At 38.7% G+C, this 27,161-nt stretch overlaps 1 protein-coding gene and 1 long non-coding RNA gene across 5 annotated transcripts in view; one reads left to right on the forward strand and one right to left on the reverse strand.

The window, feature by feature from the left end:
- The window catches only part of net (atonal bHLH transcription factor 8-like protein net), a 170,233-nt gene that overhangs the window by 58,067 nt on the left and 85,005 nt on the right, over window positions 1-27,161 (reverse strand). For 2 of the 4 annotated variants that reach the window (XM_022066566.2, XM_022066569.2), the window contains one exon: window positions 18,255-18,308. In XM_022066566.2, the coding sequence (XP_021922258.1) occupies window positions 18,255-18,308 (54 nt within the window). Of the gene's footprint in view, window positions 1-1,838; window positions 2,467-18,254; window positions 18,309-27,161 lie in introns of those variants that run through there. The other 2 variants (XM_022066567.2, XM_087358782.1) reach the window with 1 other exon arrangement.
- Window positions 7,024-27,161, forward strand: part of LOC110831047 (uncharacterized) — a 41,797-nt gene continuing 21,659 nt past the window's right edge. The window contains exon 1 of the long non-coding RNA XR_002543462.2: window positions 7,024-7,181. This is a non-coding gene — a long non-coding RNA (uncharacterized LOC110831047). The remainder of the gene's footprint in view (window positions 7,182-27,161) is intronic.

Raw genomic sequence — 27,161 nt, forward strand, 5'->3', positions numbered from 1 at the left:
ATAATTCTGTGTCAAATTTAAATTCTTCAGTCACTATGCCGACAACGGACAATCACCGCCTTTCCAACAGACCGGAATGAGACCGCGACACACAACACAACTGTACTAAGAGGTGCCTATCAGGCAGGTTATCTGGGCTACATGTTATGTGACATGGTACTAGCACTCAAGAACTTGATAAGTATATATATGAGGCGCATAATTACGACAAGAGATTTTTATTATAACACTGCATACACTTTTACGGAGCAAATTAAGATAAAGCTGACTCTACAAATGTGCAAACCGTAATTCAGTTAAAAGCTTATGTCGACGCTGACAAATAAAAATACGATTGGTCCGTGATTTAAATTCAACATTCTGTAACAAACCAGTTGCCTTAAATTAATATGCGTAATTCAAGTATCGCAACGCGTGCATAACAAGCATTTGTTAAATATATGACCATGAATTATGACCCATTAGGCCTAATGTATAGCATTCAAATATGATGATAATCATCGTCTGGACAGAAGAAACAATTTACGTCGCCTGTGACTCACGGGAAGAACACGCACCAGTCCTGCCGACGTCAACAGATCGCCGGCCGACCACGCAACGCAAGTCACGCCCCGAAAGACACAAATTGTAGACCCGGTAGAATCATTAACGTGGAAAATTAGAAGAATATTCGAGGATGATATGAGAACGTAATCAAGAAACTGAATCAATAAATTTTACTGGCTTACAAAAGTAAGGCCCTACATCATAAAACGCGTTTATCATTTTCCAGATAAAATTCCACATGACAAAAAAGAAATTATAAAGCGAGTCATGCAAAATCACGTGACACTCGTTAATAGTCTCAAGCTGGAAACAGTGGAAAGGCGTAAGAAAAAAAAATTAAATAGCATGTGACCAACGCATTGACTTCTTGTGTGTAATGCCATGTTAAACGGGTCATTAATGGCACGAAAATCTCCATTCTTTACATGATTACCGACTGCACACAATTCGATAATTCTGACATTATAGTGCGGTGCGTACCTACTCTGATAAAATAGACGTAGTAAAGCAAAACGTTTGAAGCCCAAGACACACAGGATTATTATAAAGCAGATTAACATCAAACTCTTCTAATACAAAACCTTGTTTTAAAGAAATATCTGTAGTTTAAAGACCGACGAAATCTAAACCGATTAAAATAAAATTTCATGCGATTTGAATAGACTTTTTAAATATTTCAAAATCATTTATTGTCGCCCGTCTATTTTCCATGCAGACTACGCTGAAACACCTGAGATTCTGGGCGATGGATCGATTATTTGCTTTCTAGAACGAGTATTTGAGTAAAATAGTTTTGATTCGCCAAATTCTGCTTTTCAAATCGACTAATTTAAACCATCGAAATACAATTCCATTATTAACTCTTTAGACATAAGTAACTCTTCTGAAAAGGTAACCAACCTTACACTTGATAAATCGGATGAAATTTCAGTCCGAAACGAATCTTTGGCTAATAATAATTAGCCAAAGATTATAATTAGGCCTAAACCTTTCACGTGCTAAAGTTATGAAGTAAGTTAGAAAACGTTACACTCTTCGAAACTTAAAAGTGCCCCCTTTTGCACGGCGCCACAGTAACCGAATTTGGAGTTCACAATAAATACAGACTCTGAGAAGAAACTATTAAACTACGCCCCAGCTACGTATTTAATTTTCTTACGAATAATTTACAAATTACATTTCTTAAAAGTGTAGTTACCATCAATCTTATGACTCGTCATTATAAAAGATAACATTTTTTAAACCATGTATATTAAAATAAATCTTATACTTAAATAATGAAAAATTCTTACCTTTTTGGAAGAACAGATTCTATCCAGGTGGCATTCAGGAACAAATTGATATTGGCGTGGGGCACTTCTGACGAGCGATTTGCAGTAGATTGACGCTGAACAGAGGAATCCATCACATGCTTCAATGGATGTAAAACAGACATGGACAGAAAACGAATGACGTATAGTCGGTGCACACACTTTACACAAGACCACAAGAACACACACACTTCTTTTATATTTATATTTTTAATCGCTAATCGGTAATTCCTAGCAGTTAAATTTAAAACGTCGGTATTTCTAAGTGCTGCGGGTTTATTATATGTTGGTTTAAGACATCGTGTAATCACAGATGTCCAAAAAATACTTTTTCTTCAGATGAATTAACGTAAAATTTAGGTAATTTGTTCAAAAACGACATTGAACAAAAATTGTGATCTTTTAATCACATGGTACTTGTCATAATTTAAATATCATATATAGACTGTGAAACTGTTTTATTATCATCTGTCTCTCCGATCGCATAAAACTGCATCGACCTCACGCGCTAGATGAGCAGAAAGTCTGTAGGAGGAATGCGGAGAGCGGAGAACTGCTACGCTCTCGACCTGTCATGTGCCGTAGACCAAGCGCGACTGAACCTTTCTGACGACCCGGCGCCGGGGAGTTTTTGGGATGTACATTCAGTGCTGCCACTACTAAACAGTGTTGAAATGAGTTGGGTGGGGGGAATGTTGTGATGGAGTGGGGAAGAATGGGTCTGGCTGGCGACCAGAAGACATGTTCTGTTAGCGGCGGCAGGCAGGCGGCATGCCTACTATTCCCCACCCCAAGCCAACAGATGTGCCGCACAGTGAGGAACACAATTATTCGTTTAAAACTCTTCCCCCCGCCGTCACCACCCAGACAGACAAGCATGTACTTGCGACGCGGCGCTAATTTCCGTAACAGAGTAGTCACCAACATCATTATTGCAGATTAAGCAATTTCGCTGTCCACCTTTCTACTCCGGAGAAGTTTTGTACTGAGATTTCAGGTGCTGTCTGATAGAAATCGGTCGTCGCCGTGATGACTGAGCCATCATCTCTGAGGCGACGGTAAAACTTCCACCAGACCACGCGGTTCAATATCCCACAAGGCAGTTCCGCCATGAGAACCTGAAACCTCACCAGCCAACGACAAAACCTGTTATTTGCCGATCATCGCCCTGATGATGGAGGCAGCAAGTACCTCTGAAACGTCGGTAAATCTGCCAGACTACGTATCAACCTAAAAGCCAGCCATCTTCAAACTCACCGCCGTGAAGTCCTGAAATCCTTTTTATTCTCCGATTCTTTACGTGTTAGCCAGGCTAACACGATTACCATAAACTCCCCCACTCTCGGTTCCGTCCACTTCCATTGCCACGTGTTCTTATAAACACAACTTCCGTGTAATTTAAAGTATGCATTCACGTGTAAAGCTGAGCAACTGAAACCGAGGCCTGTCCGAAAAGTAAACCGAAATCTTTAACACTTCTGCAGTCATTAATCAACGCCAGACTATGTAATTTCATGGTCGTTGTTTTTAACCGTGTAGGTTTGCGGGGAGGGAGAGAGGTCGATCAGGTCGATGTCAACTATTATCGACTCAGCTGCACTTCAGTCGCAGATTTCTTCCTGGACGACAGGCGTGGACCTATTCATCTCGCTGTAATAACGTGCAGTTCGAGGCACCGTGCCACCAACACAAAGAACATAATTAAGTTTCAATAAACACCGAGAGATTGAAGCGTATGGAAACTACGTTGTGTCAATGAAATTGAAAGCACTGGTTGGTTTACCACCCAGTGTTTAACAGATGGAAAAGATACGGTCACTGCCAGACTTGAAGAGGGTTGATATTGCTGGAGGGACCCGGCAATGAACTTTCGGGTTGTATAAAAGTCGAGAAAATTCTTGTTTAGCTGAGATGGGTTCCTCTATCTGGATTTGCTTACTGAAAAAATAGCCAATAGGACTCTTTTTCTAATTTAAGACTGAAATTCGGTTGTAGAACGGGAACTGATCAGAATATTTTCTTAACAAGTTACTTGATTTTAATGAGTGCGTTTAGTAATGTGTATGGATTGAGAATTTGTGTTATAATCTAAACTTAAATGTAAGGAGGGGGGGAACTTATTGCTTTGTGCTGTTAAACATTTTCCTGAACGGATTCCTTGCTTTTGACAATTCAAGTAAATTATATAAAACATTCTTCCGTCCGACTCACCGAACTGTGTGTTTTTTCTGATACAACAGTATTGTTTAACCCTTTAAAACACGGTGGTAACGATGTGTGCCAAATTCTTTTTGAATAATTAGGAACTCTGCGTTTTGTCAAGACTTTACGGATTTCTTACGATTCAGAATAAACAGCGATCACTTCCTTGAACAGCATCAAACCAGTTGATCTTCGGTCAGCAGAGGCGTCTTTTTTTTAGTATGAAATAAATTCATAAAAATTATTTAGTTGTGCTTCGGTATTTCTAAATGACGTATCATATTTATAATTTGAAATGTTTTAAAAGCTGTCTTAATGACATAAAAGTTTGTTAATTGTGTATATATACAGTGGAATTATAGTACGCTACAGACGTATAGAGCGTTTAATTAACCTTTTCTTCTTCTTCTTCTAAAACACGAATAAATTTCGTTTGTTAGAAATTGCCAACGCCACTATGCAACAAGGAAAACAACTCTTAGTAACGAAAACTGATACCAATTGTAGACCATACTTACAAAGTAATCATGAAGAAACTTTGATTGACCAACGACAACTCTAAAAGTTTCGAAGCCAATTAGATTCTTATTAATCGGCCGATGATTCTGCGAGGGGCAACAAATTGCTTTGGAATTTTGATCGAACAGAAACAACAAATAAAATTAAAGGTTAGTATTAAAAGACGTTTTTATTCTGGAATATTGTAATCTGGTAGATATTGACCGACGTTTCAAGGCAGTAGACTCATCAGCAACGTCGGTCAGTATCTACCAGACTACACGGCATAAATCCCAGAAGAGAGCTAACTTTCGTCGCCGTGAGAACCTCAATCTCGCAAGTTCAGTTTTTATTCAAGAAACGAATGAAAATTAACAAGGTGAGAACCATCTGTTCATCTAAATTAATCAGCTGATGGTCATTTCTTGTAAGCAGCTGAACCAAATAGAGCTTTATAGAGGAAATTGACAGTAATTCATCTAGTCGAGAAATTCTCCGTATTTTATGGCGCCCAGAAGTTAATTAGCGCGTTCATAATAATCTGCTACTCGCACTCGTCTTGAGCCAGATTAACTCAGTCCACATCCCCTTATGCTATTTCTTTAAAATTCGTTTCAATATAGTCCTCCCATCTACGCCTAGATCTTCCAAGTGATATCTTCCCTCAATATTTTCCAACTACATAATTTATCTGCCGTCAGGAAAGGAAAATGAAACGCAATTTCGCGATTTTCTACCGCTCAGACACTGGATTCGGGGTTAATACGAATTCTTGTTCCTACGCACCTTATACCACATGAACTCGAAAATCAGCAAAATTATCATCTAATCCTTCCTGTCTGACTTCTCCAGCTTGGAACAAAGAGTGAGGAATGGCCTTAACATTTCCCAATTAAAATTTCCTTTCATCGATGCTTCATCATATTACTAATAAAGCAGCACACTTCACCAGCTGACACTCCCCGTGACGAAAATTCATTTCGTACAGAAAGACTCCCCTTGAACAAACGCTTAAAAGGGGTGCCAATAGCCTTAAAGCCCAAAGGATATTAGAAGATCGTATGACGTCACTGCATGCTGTATGTGACATTTCGTACTGAGGGTATCAGGGATAACTCCCCCAGAGCTGAGTCAGTGCAATACTTGTCATGTGGAGGATTACGTTACTTGGCTAATTGCGGCAGGGTCAGTTCCAGATGACGACATTTTATAAAAATTTAAAAATCAAAAGCCTCGTAATCGACACGGTTAAATCCAATTTTGAACCAAATTAACTTTTATAAGGTGACTGATCATTTCTTGTTTTGTCGTGGTTAACGGTCACTAAGTAAACAGACAGACTGACTTACTGACTGGCTGTGAGCTGGAATACAGATATCTAAACTCGTAATACCAAAGACCCAGTGCGGGCTTTGATATTTTTTCATTGAGTCCGGAACAGATCGATACCGCACACGGATTTTTGTTCATATGTTACCGGATTTTCTCTGGGATTAAAGTGTAAAGAGAGTTGATTTAATAATTCATCTACATCTGAAGAATATAATAAGGTAGAAGGTTAATTGACAAGACTGTCGGACAGACGGACACACAGCTATAAGTACACGATACGTAAATTCATATAAATTCACGTCTCCATAAAGCAATCCAACCCATCAATTAAAGTTAATATAGACTACGTGAAGTAACAGTTTTAAGATGCTAATTTTCACAAATTAAACATCAATGCGGTGATTAAATCAAGGAGGTGAAATAATCGGATATGTAGCACTGAGGAACAGATGAGAAATCCACACACATATTTGGATGAAGAACCTAAAGGAAAAACTACTTAAGAGACCTAAGTTGAGATGGAAGGATAATACTAAACTGGACCTTAAACAGGGTTTCAGGATGTGAACTGGATTTAACTAGCTCTGTGACGGGTTCTTCTGAATATGAACCTTCTCACACAAAACTCTGCTCTATGAAAAAATCAAATTGGGAATTAATATTTATTTATTTTATTTAGTGTTCTGTCTGACGACAGGTCCATATGAACAGGATCCTTCCATCCTTTTCTCGGACTGGGACCTATTCATATACGTTCTTGGCAGATGATCCAGAAGTGGTTTGCCATTGCCTTCTTCTGTGTGTGAATGGAGTAATTGTTGGGATGCCACGGAGAAACCGGGGAAGCCCCCGGAGGAAAACTCCGTGTTGCCTAGACCACGGCCTTGCCCAACACAAGTTATAAATTCGGGCACCGCCATGTTGTCGTGGTTTTTATTCTCCATGCCAGCAGAGAAATGTCCTTGGCATAGAATTAATTTCAATACCACATGTTTTACGGTTCATCGTTGCAGTTTTGCGTCACATCACAGGCTATTACGTACTTTCATGACAGCATGGAAGAACTCATGAGTCCGATTCATTTTAACGGTGTAGCAGGTTGTAATTAAAGTTGACGTCGGAAAAAAATGGCCATAAGTCAAACACACACATATTAATCCCCCCAGGTTTCATATAAGGCAGGCAGTAACATGGCGCTGGCCAGAACAACTGAATGCGAGGGGTTGGATTGGGTACGTAGCAGATGACGCGTGTGATTGGATTTCCAGGCGCGCTACATCATCAAACAGTCAAGTATGTAAACATATGGTATTAGTTTTCATAGTGAATTCTAGTCTGGCGTATTAACATCGTAATATTTTGAATTCTGTGGTTTCTTATTAATTTGTTTTAAATTCATACTTTTCTGTTATTCGAATTTGTAGTTATATCATTCGTCCTTCGTCCTTCCTTTCCAGTTTACATATTTCCTTTCATTCTTTCATTTCTTTCTCCTTTCCTTATTCATTCCTTTTCTGTGCGTTCGTAATTCGTTGTATTTCCATAACGCTGTTGACAGCCTAAATATTAAGATATTAAAATGATTTTTACAATATAGAATTGTCGATGCAAACTTCTCAGAATCCTGTCCTTTGACGGGGTTTGGTTTGCAATATTTTTTTTTCGGAGGGGGGTTGTTTAACGACACTTTATCGGTTGTAGAAGTTATAATGAGTTTAATCTAAAATAATCGTAACCCGCAAAGTCAGAATGATGTGGAAGAGATTGATCGCGGTATATTTAAAACTCTAATTCAGTGTTTGAATGGAGGAAAACTATGAGAAACAAACCCGGGATCTACCGAACAGGAACACAGTCCTAAGCACTGAACTGCGTTGTTAGCAGTGCTGAATCTTAGGGTTCGATTACCAGTTAGTTGATATGTCTGAATTTCTATAAAATTAACACATGTTGCACGTTCTCTGAAAACAAGATGCCTAGGTAATAATACATAACTCATACACTTATTTAGGGATAAACGCTGAAGGTCAGTTAAAGCACAATTCTGTCTGCACCTAAGTCTCAAAATGGTTGGTTTTCTCGGGGTTTCCCAACTATTTTTGTTACTTCTGTATTCCTCACTTATGTTTCTATGTCCCATCCATATAATTTTTTTGGAATTTTATTTTGTAAAGTTGTCTTACTGTAAAAGTAAAGAAAACAGTGACAACATTTTATTGTATTTCCAATACATTTTTTGTACGAAGCATTTTGCTAAGTTGATAATAAAATAAAAAGCTAAACAACGCATAAATTTAGCCAGTTCAATTATTTTATCTGAATTAACTGAACACACAGGAAAACTAAGGTTTGGAAAATTAACGCAATTGGAAAACACTTGTACTCAAAAATAAGGGAAATATTTCCACACTTGTTGATTTGAGATCGAAAAAAATTATCATCTGGAGTGTTTTCCTTCTTTTTTTATTGTAAATGAGGTTAATACGATTTTCCGGAACACGTCCAAATTATTATAGGCGTTTGATCTCTGTTATCTGCTAGCACCAGATGGAAAATTGAAACTTTCCTTGCGTGTCCGGTCCACCAATCTTCCGCGGTCAGTCTCCCAAGCGGCACGGCCGCCACTCCTCTTGCAACACTTGCCGCGTAACGCAGCTCGACGCACTCCGTCTTCTTTATTATCGACGCTTTCCAAAAACGCCATGTGCCAAAAATTCCTTGCAAAGCTTGCTGCCTCATTATTCGCGCATCGCCGTAGCATTCTGGATTTTATTTATATAACTTACCTAACCCCACGGAGCAGACACTGATGATAGTCGCTCAGCCCGCCACTGGACATTATCCTGCGCCTCAAGAATCCACCCCAAACTGTTTAACATCATCCGACCATCTACTTCTAGGTTTCCCACGTGACTCTTTCTTTCAGGTTTTCCAACTAGAAATTTTTACGTACGACTGTGTTTTTAAAACGCCTTGCTGATTGATGTGCGCGACTTACTTTCGATTTATTTATCACGCTGTCTCAACTTATAGTCGTAAAATTAAAATTATTAGAATTGAGTTAGGCTACGACCACGCCATTTTTTTGGAAGGACAGACGAGAGTAAAAAAAATTTCGTTACGGACAAACTGTTCGTGTGCCAGATTCGAAATGGATACGTCCGATATACGAAGCAGCACAACTGCAAAAATTGTGAATGTAATTTAAAGAAATCGAGCCATTTGAAGTATAACGGTTAAGAATGCATATGAAGGAAACGTCACTACTGAAATCTGGGCAAAGTTTTATGTTTCGTTTTTATATTGATGTTTGGTTTATCCATTAATCAACCAACTTATCCTTCGGAATCCTAAAATGTTCTACAGCAACTGCGAGTGTTTTCATAACGTATTTTGAATTCCATAAACGTGAAAATCCAATAAAACTGTCAGATTTCGAGTACTTGAATAATATCCTAACTGGGAGTCATGCTCTCCCGTGCAATAATTGTCCACTGCACGGTGTGGCGCTCAGACAGAGCGAGCGATCGATCGATCGATCTGCGCCCAGATTAATTCTGAGAGGATGAGAGGGAATAAACGCGGGTTAACAGGGCGGCAGAGGTACAGCTGTGGCGGAGGGCAGGGGGGGGGGGGGAACTAATCAAAGTCATCACAAAGCCGCAGCTGGTCACACTGAGTCACAGGGGGGTTAACATAAAGAGAGCAAACACCCAAGGGCCAGCATCCCCCATCTGGAACAAATGGAGGATGTGGATGGGGAAACATACTGCCACTTTTGTGGGAAAATTCCAACACATTCGAATGTGAAGTTCCAATTAAAACGACAAAAGATGAAAAACAGGCCCGGGGGTGGAAGGGATGCAGCAGTGGTATGCCCCATCTCAAATTACTGCCTTACAAAGACAGATATAAACAACCAAAACGGGATGTGTCTGAAACTTCAGTAGAACTACCCTGCATCAAATTTTGTGAAAATCCGTTCAGTCGTTCTCGAGTCGTTACATAGGGACGGGCAGACATGACATCTTTCAGCTGCGAGCGAGCCTCGAAGCACCATATAAGACTGTTAATCCGCAATTAAGGGCACCTCCTTGTTGGCGAAAAGAGAATCCCATCAGATGACTCATTGGTCACAACAGAGCCAAGAAAAGTGTCAGACTATAAGCCCAAATATTAACTTGTTCATCATCAACCTTAACACAAAATCTGAAAAAGCTGAAAGTTCTAGAAAACACACGCTAAAGTACTTGTGTCAGCTGTCCAACTCTCTCGTACCTCTGAAACGTCGGTAAAAGTCTACCAGACTGCACGGCGCTACAAACCCAGAAGACAGAATCTTCATTCTCACTTCAATTCATCGAATATTATGTTCACACATGACCTCCTAGGCCTTGAAGCCACTATTTACGGCATAACGTCCAGTCCCATAGCACCACGCCATTGAATCCTTCGAGACCCATCCCAACACTCAGCATCTCTCCTTCCTTCTGGTTTTCTGTAGAAAAGCAGCTGGTCCAGTCATCGTCGTCACGTGAATACAAACGATTGTTGTGAAGAGGGGAGTTGGATCGGGCTTCATTACTTCATTAAATCGTTGTCATGGACACACACTGCAGACCACCCCCGTCACACAAGAAATATCTGCCCGGGATGGAACAATAGGCATGGTGCCTACGTAGGCCTGTCGTACTTTCATCGGCTTAGCCAGTGGCGGTCCATTCTCCACTGGGGTATGTCACCTGTTTTGTGTTTATGGAGTTCTACACGGTGTTCCGAAAGGAATGAGCCATTAGAACAGACCGCAATTCTGAACCATTGAATTAAAGTTTATTTAAATTTGTCTATATGGCGTTTCTTAGAAGGAAAAAAAAGCAACTTATTAAGATTTCTTTTCGAGGGATAACAAATTATCTTTACCTAATTTTAAAGATGTTATTATTACCACTGAATCTTTCATAATTCAAGGGTATTATAGTATTATGTTCTGTGCTGACATTTTGTCAATAACTTCACAGAATCGATCATCATTTGTCCATATACTCGCTCTATAGTAGCTGTCACCAAATTTCATCTTCCAGACCACGAAAGGACTTCACCCGTCCCTCCTTCTGTGCGGCTTCAAATTGCAAGCAGATCGCTTCTAGATTTGCTACGCTGCGAGTTCTGATTACAAATTTGGTATCCGTTGTTTATATTGCCAAGTTTGACAATTCTGTTGTGACAATGAAGGAAACAATTTAATGACGACTACTGTAGTAAATGTTAACTTCACTAAAATAAAAGGCTCCGAAAAAAAGGACGTACGTTGCGACTTTTTTATAAAGATGTCAACAATACAACATTACGAGACCTCCTGCTATGGCTGCATTCCTAAATTCTCTCCCTCCCAAATCACACTCGTGGAAGACCCGTCTTTTTAGTTCGTGTTGTCGTCCTGTCAAACCGAAACGTCGAAATATTAAATTTCCTAACGCTGTCGATCCTACGGTAAGTAAACAGAAAAACGAGCCAGGTGTTTGACGACAGATCTGAAAACCGTGCCGACCGGAGACCAGACTCGCTACGAAGACAGGAGGAGGAATCCGTATTAATGTAGGTTAAGTGGTCAAATAAGCTGGCAACTATCGATACAAAGGAACTCTCGACGGATCCGCATCTGTTTCTGTTACCGATTCCACAGCTTCCTGGGTTCAAGTGGCATGAAGGATTAACAGCCTCATCTAGCGCGCATATTCTGGGAGGAGGGCGTACAGTTGTGATTTAGTGTTACGCTACTCTGAACTTAGCGACTAAATCAAGCCATGGCTCAGAAAATCTTATAATTTACTGGTCAAGAAATTCCCTGCTTTTATAGATTCCGATAGTTCATTATCGTGTTAACAAAATACCCCCGTTAGACCATCATCCTGAGCCACACGATTTCCGACTCCACCTTCACACTCAATTTGTCCCAACTATGTCTAGATCTCCCAAGTGGGCATTTTCTTTGAGATGTTTTGATAAACATTGCATATTCTTTTTATTTCCATAACCACTTGATGTTTCTGATGGAGACGCGTTTTCTTTGCAATGGGGGATTGCATTATTAAATATTATTCAGAAAAGTTTCGACTTCAAACGGTTGAAGGTAAATCTTCTCATTCTCAAAACCTTCATTTATTAAAACGGATTATAGTACGCTGTGTTTTAAGTAAAACACTTCATAAATTACACTAAATACACTAATAAGACTGAACATCAGTACCGTGTTAAACAAAACTCATTTTCCTTCTGTAACTTTGGTGCGGTTTAAATATCTTTAACAACTTCCTTGTAATTATCAACTCTGTGGGGAATTTCACTTATTGTTTCACTTGTTATAAAAAAATATAAAGCGTGGGAAAACTTGCATAACTTTCAAGAAAATAATTATTCTAATTTGTCGTGGCTGTGGAATTTCCTGTATAGGTCATATCATTTAAAAAGGCAAGTTTTCCAATGTTTTAAGTACATGGTGTGCTGAAAGAACGGATTTTTCTTTGTTATAATACTTTTTTCTTACTTTTGTTGTATTGATTTGTGAAAGCCATTTCGTGTGCACAGCTCAGACAGAAACTAAACAAAACATTCTTATAAGAGACTAGCTAATTTTAATTCTCAGTGTTTTTAACTGGCTGTATAAAGTCAATTTTTACGTGATGGGGTAACCTGTAGAAAGCAGTCAACACTTAGGCTTATAGAAATTCTTGCACCAATCCGATAACACTGCACAAAGTCAGAAGTGATTCATCGTATTTTTGTTAAAGTATTTTGAAATAAAGTTCTATATCTTAAATAGGTATTTCATATAAAGCAGAATCTATCAATTTTTGTTCGATGAACTGCTGTTGACAATAATTTGAAAATATGATTTAAACTTCATAAGAAGTATGAGTTATACTAAAGCGATTTGAGATATCGGAATTCTATATACAGCTTTCTTAACCATATAAAATTGCATTTTGTGTACATATACAGACGGTATAAAGGAGTCACCAGTACCTAACTTCCAGAACATCTTATAAGTAAGTAAACTTAATTCGACTTCAGACAATGGGAAAAGGGTATTTTTGCACTACAATGAACATTGTCATGCCTGACAGCGGGGACTGTTGTGCAGTTAGCATGCATGTGACTTAAGTTCGTGTGTGAAAGATTCGTTCAACATGAGAGGCGGCGTTGTGCACAGAATTATGACCTCGTACATGATTTTCTGTGCTGTACTCCCTCCTTACCATGTTCCTCCTACATTCTACATGACAATAACATTACGTCATAAGACAGTAACGCAACCATATGTTAGGAGGCGGAGTTTCAAAAGTTATAATGTGCTAATACAATTACCGTTTATATAATACAGCATTGCACCATTATAAATTATTCAGTTTCAGTACATTGAAAAATGTTGAGCCATAAATGTATATAAATGTGAAAAAATCAGGTTCACTACATTGTCAAGCCGGTACAACTGTACAACGGTTTGGTTGTAAAGCCCGAAAAAAAGAAAGAAACACTCAGAAGACCGAATAATAATATTAAAATGGTTCATAAGGACATACGTTGGGAGGATGTCGACTAGATTAATGTTGCTCTGGATAAGGACTAGTGGTGAGCTGTTGTGAACAGGAAAACGGACCTAAGAGTTTTATAAAAAGATGAGAATATGGGTTCGATTTCGGGTAGGAGCATAAGTCCTCTGTTCACCACCTCACAGCCCACTAGCTTCGTACTAAGTGCTCATTTTGGGCTCTTTTACCAGGGGTAAAGTGGTAGAACCACGAAGCCGTCCAGTCTTAGTGCCAGGATGAAGAACGAGTGTCGCTTCACGTTCACTGTACGGTTTTGTGGCGTAGAACTTAGGAAAACGAACACATCTACCGTTCACTTCTATTCGTAACTATAACTCGATCTACGTTCGTAGGGTGCGTCACGGTTATGCCCCGATTTAAATAAAATACAACTGTAAAATATACTCGCAACACCTGTATCGACCACTTATAAAAGTGTAAATTGTGGAAACAAACATGAAGTTCGCTTCAATATGATGTGCTTCGTCTCATGTCTGCAGTTTTGTTCATTTCAGAGTTACAATTTATTTAAATCAGGACCTAATTTGTGACTCGGTCGAAACGATGTTGGACCGACATCGGCATACGGACCTGTGGTTAGGAACCTGTGGCAAAGTGGACGGGGTTAACAACAAACTTAGTATCCGGTTCATGGATAAAATTACTGGACACTTCCAATGCCAGCAAGAATGGTTACCACGCCTTAATGACATGATCAGCGCCACAGTATACCATTGTGAAGCTGAAAGCAGCAGGCGACTAATAAAACTTTATTTAATTTGACATAAACTACTAACAATAAGAAACTGTTTGCACAGAACTTATAACATTAAAATATTTGCTATTGTGTTTTATGTCACAGAGTTGCTTTATCTAGTCCAGCATAATACTAAACAACATTCCCTCTATAATTTTGTTTTATAATTCACATATTCAGTCTCCAATTCATAATTCGTGACGTATATCCAATCACCTATGCGTTTTGTCAGTATTAATTAATGAAAACAAAGTTGGTGAATTATGTTATGTCTCACCACAACAAACAACCAAATACAATCAAAATTATGGCTATAGATAATCATCGGGGTTTATGAGTAAGCAAATTTGATGATGTACTGCTGTAAAATTATTCTAAACAGGTTTATGTATTTGTTTCATCGGCGTATAAACTGGTTCCCGTTCTCCCTTCTGTGTAACATACGTCCGCAATGTTACGCTGTTATTTATGTCAGTTATATGTTTACACAGATGTTTTCTTGTGAAATTATGTCGCCACTGTTCCGACGGCCATTACTCGTGGTACAGCAGCACTCGGCCGATAATGGACAAGGACGTCCGAGGTTTTCACGACTTTCGAGGGGGAAAGGGTTATAAAAATGGGCCATACCCTGATTTCCCTACGCTATTCTTTTTGCGCTCCCTGGTTTATTTCCATAGAGGATATTTACCTTTCATCCAGCCGCTGTAGGTCACCAAAAACTCTCTAGTTCTCTTGACCTCATAGCTCATATTCACATATACCATTAGTAAGTGGCGTTATTGGCCACGCAATTCCCCCGCCAGAGCCAATGCTTACCCACTTTCCCACCTGTGGCAAAACAAAACTTTGTTTTATGTGGGACAAACCGGACCTTACCATAGTTCGGATCTACAATCACGTATTGATAATCTCTGCAGACCATAATCTTCATCTACACAATCTTTCCACCTCATTTTACTTATTGATTTATTATTAACTAAACAACGCTGTTAGTAGCTCTGGCTATATTGCGTCAAAATTTTGGATAATGATTAACAATAAATTTGAAAGGATGTGGAAGGAACCCGAGGTTACCCTCGAATTGTGCCTGGTAACGTTGAGGAAAACCACGGAGAAACAATTTCCGTAAAAATTGCAAGTCTCTTGACTGAGTCTGAGAGCACGGGACCTCTCAAACATGAAGTAGTATGCCGCGAAGTTGTCTCGGATACAAATTACGTGGTCTGTGCTAATATTTCTGCTTTATTCTGTTGTCCTGTGTTCATGGAGTCTACCAAATACCTAAAAGGATAAATATTTTCAGAAGTTAATTTATAAATGGGAATAGGCCATGAATACGAAATTGAATCATCAGCAAATCCGAGATTTTCTTCCGTGGCCAAGCAATACTTCTAGAATTATCTAATATACGAATCAGTTTTACAGCGTAGGTTCCACGAAGCGCTGTATTTCTCTCATATCAACAGCGAGAGCATAGAACATTACCACCCAGGGTGTAACGGGTAAGTCTGGAGGGCATACCGCATGAAACTAACGTGATATATTAACAGTGCAAAACGCTCGGTTCGGCGCGTCGAGGTGTGTCCCGCCAGCGACGAGATAATCCTTACAGATCAAGGATATATTTCTATGCGTTTCATATTTTATTGTTATTACTTGCATGTGTAGGTGCTTGGCGCCGTGACACCTTACAGCTGTTGGCTCTACTGCAACAAGTCAGTATGGTATTTCAAACAGAGTTGTCAAAATGTTACAGATATTGAAGATGTATAATTACGTAACGAATAAACAATATACAGGAATTTCTAAACTAATGCAATGTCGCGAAATCCTTCTTCAGAAGCTAACAGCAGCTAAGACAGTCAAGAAATGTATCTAGTAAAGGATCTACATCTTAACTAACCCAACGTAGAAATACCCTCCTTCAAAAGCCTATACTCTTATCTTATCAAATAGAGTCCTAAGTTCATTACCGTGTGAACAAAAGCCCGGTCCTGTTCCTTATATCTAGCCACATGAATTCAGTCTATATTACCACAATATTACTTTGAGATAAATTTTAATATTATCCTGTCATATACAATTATGCTTTCCTTTTATGTTTCCCGACTAAAATTTTGTTTGCTTTTCTCATCTTTCACTATTGTAAAAACATAAAATTTCTGGAGTATCCCGTAAGTGCGAGGTCATAGCAAAACTCTATAATTTGGTAAAATAACGAAAAATATAAACAAGGTACAGCAGTTGCAAATCATGTGTTTTCAATCTGAAGACGGGTGTGTTCAATAGATTCTTGCAATACCTGAGACTCATTATCGCTTGCCGCCGTCATGTCAACGTGGCAACATCGCGTTTGCATTTTAATATATATACGCGCAGTATATTATAAAAGTACTTGTACTCCAAGCGCTGGGCCGGAGATGAAGTCACTGACGACAGAGCGCAAGACAATACGATGCTCGGTTGTTTTCACAGCGCTCATCACGAGCCACATGGCTCACATTATTCATTATTTCGCATTGAACCCTGTTGAAATTCAAACATTCCAATAGAAGTTATGTCGAGACGTCGTTGTGATTCCACCCAAGTTTCAATCACACATTGCCTGATATTCATTTGAAAATCGACAAACCTGCGTGAATTTGTCACAATTAACACAAAAAAGGAATCAGACCAAAACGCTGGAGTACACGTATGTTTTAAAAGCATGCTCTGAGATTAAGCATATCCTGTCGGCCTTGATAATTTATTTAAGATACACATTAGATCCGTGTGTATGCGTGTGTGCGCGGCCTGTTGTAATTTAACACCACAAGCGTTATCATGTATATCACTTTCTTAAAAGAATTATTCCCCAAACTAACATTTAAGCAACCAATCTTCGTAATAGTGACGTGTTGTATTCTTTTTTAAGTATGAATTACATTTTAAGTTGTATTTAGACGATATTTAAACAAAATAAAAAATCCGCCATCTCTTTCATCTAGCTGTCAATATTTACTACACTAACACTTCACTGTCATTCTATCCTTATCAGAACGACGAGTGGTTATCGCCTGGGTACCTTCTAACAAGATGCACAGAACCAATATCAAAGCAACTTAAACTACATTTATATGCTTGGGTTTCTAAAATTTTCGCTTTTTTAACTAATAAGGTCGAAGCATCGTGGAATGTGCGCGGAGACATTTTCGTATCCAACGATGCACCAGGAAGAGCTTAGGCTAACCGCACTTCAACTTTTATCTTTTTATTATGTTAAAACTGTGCAACTACCGATAACCGAGAGCTTTCTAGACTCCATGTATGGAATACCTGCATTATTTATCATGATAATGGCCCATTCTTCGAGAATTTTAACATTGTTGGCAGGTACTTCTGCATGCATACAGTACGTCCAGTTAACAAACCTCATACATCAAGAAGAATTCAGATGGAACAGTAACAATACAAAGACACTCATACATACGAATACACACATGGGAGACAGGGGTGTCCAACTGTTCGGCCTTCGACACAAATAATAATGGATATTTCTGTAATGAAATTAGAACAAGATTCGTCTGAAAGGAATAGTTGATCTTGTTACACACCATGTGGACAGAAATCACTACCGGATATATGCACGTGTTATTCCACGTTTAAAGTCTGAACCTCTAAAACTACGAAAACTCCCTCGGACGTATTATAAAGATTTTGTGGGAGTTCAGTAGTGCCTGTTCAAAAACAAGAAGCCAAAACTTCATACACATATGATTTCGGCGTCAGATGCATTACGGCCGTTTTAATTTTGTCCGCATTTATTTTCCTCCACGGGCATTACTCGTGCTGCCCACAAAAACCCGCTTTAATCACCCTAAGAATATTAGAAGAGAAACAACATTGTGGTTAATACGGTTCATTGCAGCTTCATATTTGTTTATGGGAAGTATTTTGAACTGCATGGCCATGTTAAACACCCCTGCTGCAGACAACGGTGTATATAAAGCATAGGAAATATCGAGTGCATCTACTCACGCCTGTAGAATGCAATGGTGTCTAATAAGACCACTGTGTGCAGGTACACCTCATCTGGAAAAAAAAATAAGACAGCAAGATTAATGTCTGTGTCCATGCGTTCAAAAAACGTTTCATGACATCTCAAACGCATCTTAGTTTATGTAATTATGGCATTTAAATCATTTCTCTTTCCCATTCGTTCAACCTTAGTAAGCTATTTCTAGCTTGGTATCAATTGATATATAAATCTATCATCCCATGCGTGCTGTATGCCCCGCCTATCTCATCCTCCTCGATCTGATCTTAATAAACATATTCGGTGTTGTGTACAAATTATAAAAGTCATCATCTTGCAGCTCTCTACGTCCTCTAAGGTCCACGTATCCCGTTTTCAAACACAAGCAAAATCTTACCCCTAAAATAAAACAAGTTAAATCAATAAATCAAAAAACTCTTAAAAAAGTCTAATCCCTAAACTGGAAATATCTGTAGCATCAGCGAAGTAAATCTAAACTTGCAATGAAAAAATTTAGTCATTAGCTGTTTCTGGCATTAAAGAAACATTACACCAAACGACGCTGGATGGAAAGCTCATCGTCTCGTCTAAGATGACATTTCAGTGCCCTTGACACAAATGTTTTGAACGTGTACTTATAACTGTGCCTAAACGCAGTTTAGGTACAGACTCCTTAACAGAAGCAGATCAAAACCAAACGAAAGTGTTGTTAAGCCCACAGACAGGAAGGCGAATTTACCCAGTACTCAGAGGGCAATAAATGTAACGAACTTCAAGAATCCAATACAGTGTCCTCTTCGATTTATTGGTTCTGCCTATGGCTTTACACATTTTAGATATCATAAAATAATTAAAACATTTTCAATAATATTAATATACAAAGTACAGCAAGAATATTAAATACCGATATTAAAAACAGATATGGAAACGCCATGTGTGTTACACATGTGATGAAATATTCGCATATATTACGAATGCTAAAACGGTATGGATTTAATCAATTATTAACATTCGAGTTGTGTAGGGCCTATGGGCCTAAATGAATTGCATTTGTATCATTAGTGGTTAGGGGAGGGTTAAAGCAGATTCTCCCACGGGATTTGAAGAGAATATTTGTCGACAGATCTGTAAACGTTGTAATGGAACTATAAATTCATTAATTCAGACCTCTCTTTATTTGATAAACCACAAGAAGTTTCCGGAGAAAAATGTTTTATGGAAAGCCACTTGTAGACTGTATGTGTATTCTTCATTTTGAGAAAAGTCGCCATTACTCAAATAGACCTGCCCCTTTCCTTGTTATGAACGAGATATCTCGTCTCGTTTAATCGAGTCTTCATTAATGCTTGTCACTGTCGAACATCTCTTGACACTTTTAGCTGTTCTATATGTTTCTGAACAACTAGTTGTTACGGAAATGTGCAGAAAATGAAGGTATTTCAGCTGAAAAGAAAACTCGTTAGAGAATTAATAAATACGAGAAATATCGGAGACCAAAACGTCTACCTTAATTTTCTCTATAACTATAGTTAAATCAAGACTGGAAACATGTATTCCATACCGGAGTACACTGAGTTTTCACAGGTATTCTTTGCATCCTGGATTTTACGACCGCCGCCATATTTCATTCGAAACTACTGAAAGCGTCGTTTAAATAAACCGTAAGTAAATATATAAATGTGTTCGCGGGTGTGAACTACATTTTAGTGTCCAATCACGTTGAAAAAGATTGAGGTAAACCTATGTAAGAAATTATCCCATACATATATCCTTTTTGCATTACACATCAAATACCTCTGTCTGAATCGTCACGCAAGTGAGCAAAATGGTTTACCAAGTGAAGAAGACGTGAAATAATAATAAACATAATCCACACATTTCTCTGTCGAGTCTCACAGGATGTGGCCTAATATTGTCTTTCTTTTCGGAGTTTGCGTGCGATGAAGGAGCTCACGGGGATTCCCTAAGGGAAAATAAGTAAAATTCTACCGGTTTCCAATACCCAGGCGCCAACACCGTACAATAAAAGAAAAATCACTGACATTCCCAAACAATTTCAGACTCCCTCAAATATGATAGCATGCCTCAATGACCACGGCAAAAGCTTTTATTTCCTCCCTCAAAAATACTGAGCATTATCAAATTATCCAAAAATATAAGGCTGATAGCCCGAGGTCACTGAAATGAAAAGAAGAGACGGACTGACGGCATATTTTGCCTACATGCTTGCACATAAATATTACCTCGAGGTATCATCATCTTCATAATCATCAAACAAATCATCATACCTCTCACATCACGCAACTGCACGACATCCATGGCAGTGGTGATACTCAGCGCGGAATGAAGGAGCAACGCATATAAACGCGTTCTTTTTTTATGCTGTAAGTTTAGCAGTTAAGAGGGCCCGTGGCAAACTCCCACAGACATACCAGAAGGCTGTTTTTGTTTCCACTTCGACGCAATTGGAAGAGGAAAACGTTTTAGTAACCCCGTATTATTAACATAAAAAGTTAACTTCTTTCAGTTTTCTTTTAACATACTGCAGAAGTGTCAATGATAACACACAGCTTGAACGTTTCTTAGGTTGTTGCCCCGTTTAGTCTGGTACAAGTTTACCGACGTTTTAGAGGTACTTTGTGCCTCAGTTATCAGAGAGATGAGTCTTGATCAAATACCTTTGAAACGTCTGTAAACATGCATCAGAATACACAGGTCTACAACCCAAAGACGTCCATCTTCATTGTAGCCACCACAGAACCTCAAAAGCTGCTTCAAAGATTGTGTTTCAGCTGCACAGGTTACAAATACAGCCTAGTATCGAATGGTCGAAACTCTTGCTTCGTATTAGGGAGATCTCTGGATCAAATCTTGGCCCATATATCGGCTATACTGACTGAAAGTGTTAAATTTTACACTAAAAACTGAAGGGCATGCTTACATTATGGCATTCCATTCTCTCTAAATTAGATAAAGATTATAGATTTAGGCACACAAACCTGTATCGTCTAGAAATACATAAAATCCCGGGCCTATAAGAAAATTCGAACCGCATTTTCGAATCAAGCTCGTGGTATGGACGTATGGACAATTCCGGCTCCGTCCAAGAAGGTTTATTACAACCCTAAGTAATGATTCACTGTTCACAATTAATTCTGAATCGAAATATGCCAGGCCAAAGGAATGGTAAACCGTTAACAAAATAAAAAATAACAGTTGATCAGAGGAAGATTTTGTATTGCACTGAATCATAAAGAACACAGGACAGGATACTTCATGCTGACACATACAGTTCATTTGTTGAAAGAAATGAAATGGTGCAAGTTTCAGTGGCTGACCTAATGTTCAATTAAAGATTTTTCGATGCTGATGATAAAGCTGAGAAGTTTTAAAACGATATAAAGGTATATTACAAAGAAGCTAGTTTTCATAGAATCTTTGCCGACTAAAGGAATTCTGAAGACTAGAATCCCTAAATGTTGGTTGGAAAAAGATAATGATGTACAAGACACGAATACTAATTCTGAGACGCTACCTACGACCGAACAGAGCTGGATCAAAAACTAAACAAATGCCAACGTTTATTTATAAGTTGCATTGTTTCTCTTAAAAGTTGTGTCTCTGGCGTCACGTAAAAATTATATCTATAAGCAGCGCCATTATTACAAACGACAATAAATCCACGCAAGGTAAAAAGTAGCATTGAAATAGTCTTAAAAATAAAAGAAATACAAAGGGAAACAAATGATAAAGAGAGAGACAGAGAAATTACATTATGTCGACTTTAAAACTCAGTACGGTACATTGGTCTGCGAACTGAAGTTCTGGACAGACGTTTGTTTTAGATTACCATATAAAAAGGGGCCTTTGTATGGGCCAGACCTTTAAAAATATAATCGAAAAGCTTTACACTGTATATACCAAAGTCCGTCATGGGAAATGATCCTATTCAGTTTCATTCAGGATATACCAGATCTACATTTCCTAAGATATGGTTTAAAAAGTAACATGTCCTTCTAGGCCTTCAACGTGAACGCTCTCCAAGGCTTTTTCATCAAAAATTCTGTGTGCACTTCTTGTCTCATTCTCTTTCAGTCCCATAACAATAAAGCAGAGGCCGGATAATCGAAAATCACTGTTAACGCAAATTATGTTTTATTACAATTATCATCATCGATGTAAGTAAAATACGAACTTACACATAGAAAAGCACGTATTTACATTGCAAAACAAGAATAAAGTACTAAACATTCTTAAAGTCTTCTTATCACAAAGTCTTTAATTTTTGTTTGTGTTCTCTGTTGGCATAATTTTACAATGTATAATGCTCCGAGTAGTTAAAAAATATAATTAACTTATTAGGGGCACTGAGACCACGGATAATCCACTCCAAGTATAATTGGGCCCCGGGTAATCGGCGTTCTGCTATACTAAGTGACTCGTATAAATCACGTAGCTTAGACCTCATTACGTAGTATTCTCCACTTTCCAACAAATATCTGTGTTCATTTGTATCACAGGAGGACACGTCCTGCTTATAAGCAGTTCATTAGAAACGTGGGCCTACGTCTTTAAACAAGATATCCCGTACATATTTAATGAGAGACAAACCAGACAACAACATTAATTGAAACTTTGAAAAGTTCAACTTAATATATCACATTGATTTTATATTGGTTTACACTTCAGTCAGCTTAAAATAATACGGCTTCATAATTCTTTCCACCTAACGACAGCAAAGCTTTTGAATTGCTGTTAGATCGTAACATTCCGGTTTCTTGCCGGGTGCATAGAAAAAACAGACTCGATCAATTACATGGATTTACATGACAAAAAAATAGGAGTAAGAAGAAATTTCGTTTTGAAGTATAAAACAATCCTTCCCTTTCAGGTCCTCTATCGAATTTCGATACTAGCAGTTTTACGTTTCGGTTCAATTTTGACCTCGGAATTACAATAAAATTACAACATAAAAATAAGGACAGAAACAAAGGAAACAAAATTGAATTGTTAAATTGTCGATCATGACTTTCTGGAATGTGATTTACGGTGGAATCGCGAGCAGCTTATCCATCTCTCTGATGATGAAAACAGCAAAGTCCTTTGAAACGTCGGTAAACGTCTACCAGACTATACGGAGCTACAACCAAGTAGACAGCCATCTTAAATATCGGTACGACATTGTCGACGCTCACAAGAAGATTTCAGTTGCATAACCTGTACCAAATGAGCACAAAATAGCAGCCAGACAGAATAAAACACACACTTGGAAGTCGCATTTAACGTTTCAAAGAAGAATTCGCAGAATCTGAAACTTTGGATAAGACCCTGATGACGTCAACGACCATGGCGGATTGAAATCGGCAAGAGTTCTGGCATTCGTAAAGCAAAGAAATATTCGTTTTCTCAGAAATTACTGTTCTCTTTAAGCGCTAGTAACATACACAGCATATGAGCGGATTATTTATGTTCCTATGTGACTTTGTAAACACATGACGGGAAAATATTTCGACACGGACCGCGGCTATAAACTTCAACAGCCTAAACTAATCGAGTGTCGTGCTAAGAAACCTCTGCTCTCTTATCTCTCTTAATGAAGACATTATTAAGCTGCTTAGCCGGTACCAGTGGTCACGCGGTATGGGGCTCATCACTCGGACACTGATTGCATATTCGAATCTCACCCAAGCCACGGATGTTTGTCCGCGTCTTTCTGTGTTGTGCTGTCCTGTGTACAGGCAGAGACTTTGCGACGGGCTGATCACTCATCCAAGGAGTCCTACCGAATGGCTAAAAATATTAAAAAAGCTCACACGTGTGAGGAAGCCGGCGTCCTTCAAGACTGCAGGTGCGATGATGATGATGATGATTACATGTTGCCTATAACAAGACCGTAGCTCCTCTGAAAGGAACGGACCTCACATTATTATTAATTTGCGATGCTGTAAAATTACGTTATCACTATGAAAGGGTCTCCTGTCCTTCAATTTCTTCAATATGTGCAGTGTTATCAATAGCCTTCAGTTCCAAGCTCCTTATGGTCCTTCGAATACATCTCAATGGCTCTATCTACACAGGATAACTGCCACAGTAAAGATTCATCAAATAACCAAGAAGCTTCACGGATTATAGCGAGTATTGAGAAGCTAATCTAGAAACCTTTCCTGATGAAAAATCGGTAGTCGAGAAACAGCGTCTCAGTGTCGCCAGCAAGAACCACAGCGCGTCTCGTATCTTCGCCATCAGCACGGAATTGCAACAGCGCTAATTAATTAATTACTTTCATAACGACAATCATTGGGGTTAATGACGCCACTGATAGATGAATACAATTATTAATTATGATTCAACTGGTCTTGGTCTAATTCACTCCCTAATTTGTTAGGCACATGACGCCACAACACAAAATGTTTCCTCACGAAATCGAACACGAATCCCATACACGGTCATAAATGTATATCTGCATATAAATCTTTGCCATGTAATAATACAGGAAGATGAAAACAAAATAGAACAGATGTTGGATAAAACTATCGGTGATGAACGTGTGTGTGTGTGTGTGTGTTTTACGAATTCTGATTATGACTTGCGAATATACAGTTTCTCATAGGAATTTGCTGCACACCGGTTGGGGATCACCGGTCTAATTAGCCAATAGCCAATCGATTCATTAAAGACAATAAGACAAATATGAGAATTCTCTACTTTCTGGCTATTTTAGAAGAAAAAAAACATGGTCTCCTTTGAAAACATTTTCTCCAGTGTAGATAAATAATTTTAGTTTAATTTTATCTCAATTTCTTCTCTTCAGTATATTCATGTCAGTTTTAAATATTTTATCAACGTTTTCCAGCCACAGTCTCTTTGCTTTTGGCAAAACCTCGAATAGAGGACTTTAACTCAATGGTTTCGCTTATTTCCTTCGACATGGTTGTGTATTAGTCCGCCCGAATAAAACAACATGGTTACATAGTTCTGAGACACAGAAAGTTACTGACTACATCGACTAACGGGGCTCGATTTCCGGCATCGAAAGGGATATTTTTCTTCGTTACGGCGTGCGGGTACCGAGGGTAAAGGAGCCAGAACATCAAGTTGGCCACTCACCTTTATTTAGTGCTATGGTTAGGAATAACGGTAACTTTACGTCAGTTCCCCATACGCTTTCATGACACGATGATTAGCGACAAATTTACTTTTGAAGATATCCGTCTTTTGGGTTGTTGCGCTGTGTAGTCTGGTCGATGAATCGTCCTGATGACGGAGGCAGTATGACCTCTGACACGTTGGTTAAACTCGACCAGACTACACAGCGCAACAACCCAGAAGACGGATATCTTCATACTCACCGCTGTGAGAACCTCAAGTCTTACAAATTTACTTTTGACTGTACTAAGAACTTACAAAATTCAAGAAACTCCTCCTTTAATAAAGCATCCAAAATTATCAATTTACGAAATCATGTTTAGAACAAAACATGTTAATACTGTATCAGTACCATGGTTGTTGGTGGTGACAGGTAAATAATGTGAGCCTTCTGAAGATACCACGAGGCCTGACATGCGACCGTCTCGCTCTACATCATAAGAAGTGAACCTATTCATTGTCTTCGTCCTGGATTGTCACAAAACATCTGATAAGGGATTTAACGAACTTTCAGTATCCTAATACGGGTTTTCCAGTTGAGAGTACCATTCAATCAGTTCAAAAATGATTGGGTTCTAAGTTGTTCCACGACGTAAACATTCTAGCTGTTATATTTACAGAGCGTTTCCCATGAACTACATCTCAACAAATGATAACCGATTCTTACTTTGTTCGAGAATGGTAAGTGTTCAGCGTCAAAAGGCTAACAGAGTCAGGTCATTATGTCAAACATTGATCTTTGTCTGAACTATATTTTAGATAGGCAGGGATTTGAACCAGGGACCGAATAAGGAAGAGTTCTAATCACTCAGCTGCTACGTTCGGTTAGGTTGATTTTAAAGGCGTAGGAAATGAGAATGTGAACTGGTGAAGAAAGGGTCCAGTGGTGAAAATTTAAAGAATTCTCTGATACCATAAAAGGCTTGGAAATTCCTTGACCAGCTGAGCGACTAATAGTTTCAAGAAAGACTAATCCATGAAGTTAACAGGCCCACAGACCATCTGGTCATACACTCCCTGGGTGCCTTGCTCAGCACGTATGCAGGCCGGGAGGTCCCACGTAGTTCTGTCGGAAATGAGAGGCAGATAGCTCAATGGCCAAAGTGGTCTGGACACGGACCCCCCGCGGGGCTCACGAGAAATTAAAGGGGGCGAAATGAATTAAGCACCTGTCTAAACTTGTGTTTTTGTGAGGAACCCCAACTTGTTCAAGACTCGTTGGCAGACAGATTAGTCCTATCGTTACCAGAGGGAAGCGATTAAAATATCTTACTGTCGCCAAAGAGGTTCCTGTAGATTTATGATGCGTCGTAATCCATATTGTTTGTGCACTTTTATTTTCTGGAGCCATGACAATTTGGTCGATGAACTGACGGGTTACGCACTAGATTCATCTTTCAAATCGTCCGTTGTTATTTTTCCTGTGCTAATGGTTTAATATTACTGGATTAGTATTTATGTAACGGAGGTGACAATAACGAATAATAAATAATAATCTTTTGGGGTCGGTTGTGGTTTTAAATTATGTCAAAGAACGAAGAAACACATTTTCAGATAATCAGAATATGAATTGCCGTTAAAATTACTATAGGTTAAACACAGGAGACAGAACTGTACAACAAATTCATCTGCGTTTTGCAGCATCCCAAGAGATATGTGGCAACAGTGCTGACAGGAGCAGGTGTTAGATCAAGTAATCGCGGTGGATAATGACTACAAGTCGTAAGTCTGTTTGTTCTCCTGTTATCCATTATCCCTACAAC

The sequence above is a fragment of the Zootermopsis nevadensis genome, unplaced genomic scaffold (genome assembly GCF_977971745.1).
Source record: "Zootermopsis nevadensis isolate Lab colony 2312 unplaced genomic scaffold, Znev_1.0 Znev_ptg000030l, whole genome shotgun sequence".
NCBI classification, from domain to species: Eukaryota; Metazoa; Arthropoda; class Insecta; order Blattodea; family Termopsidae; genus Zootermopsis; species Zootermopsis nevadensis.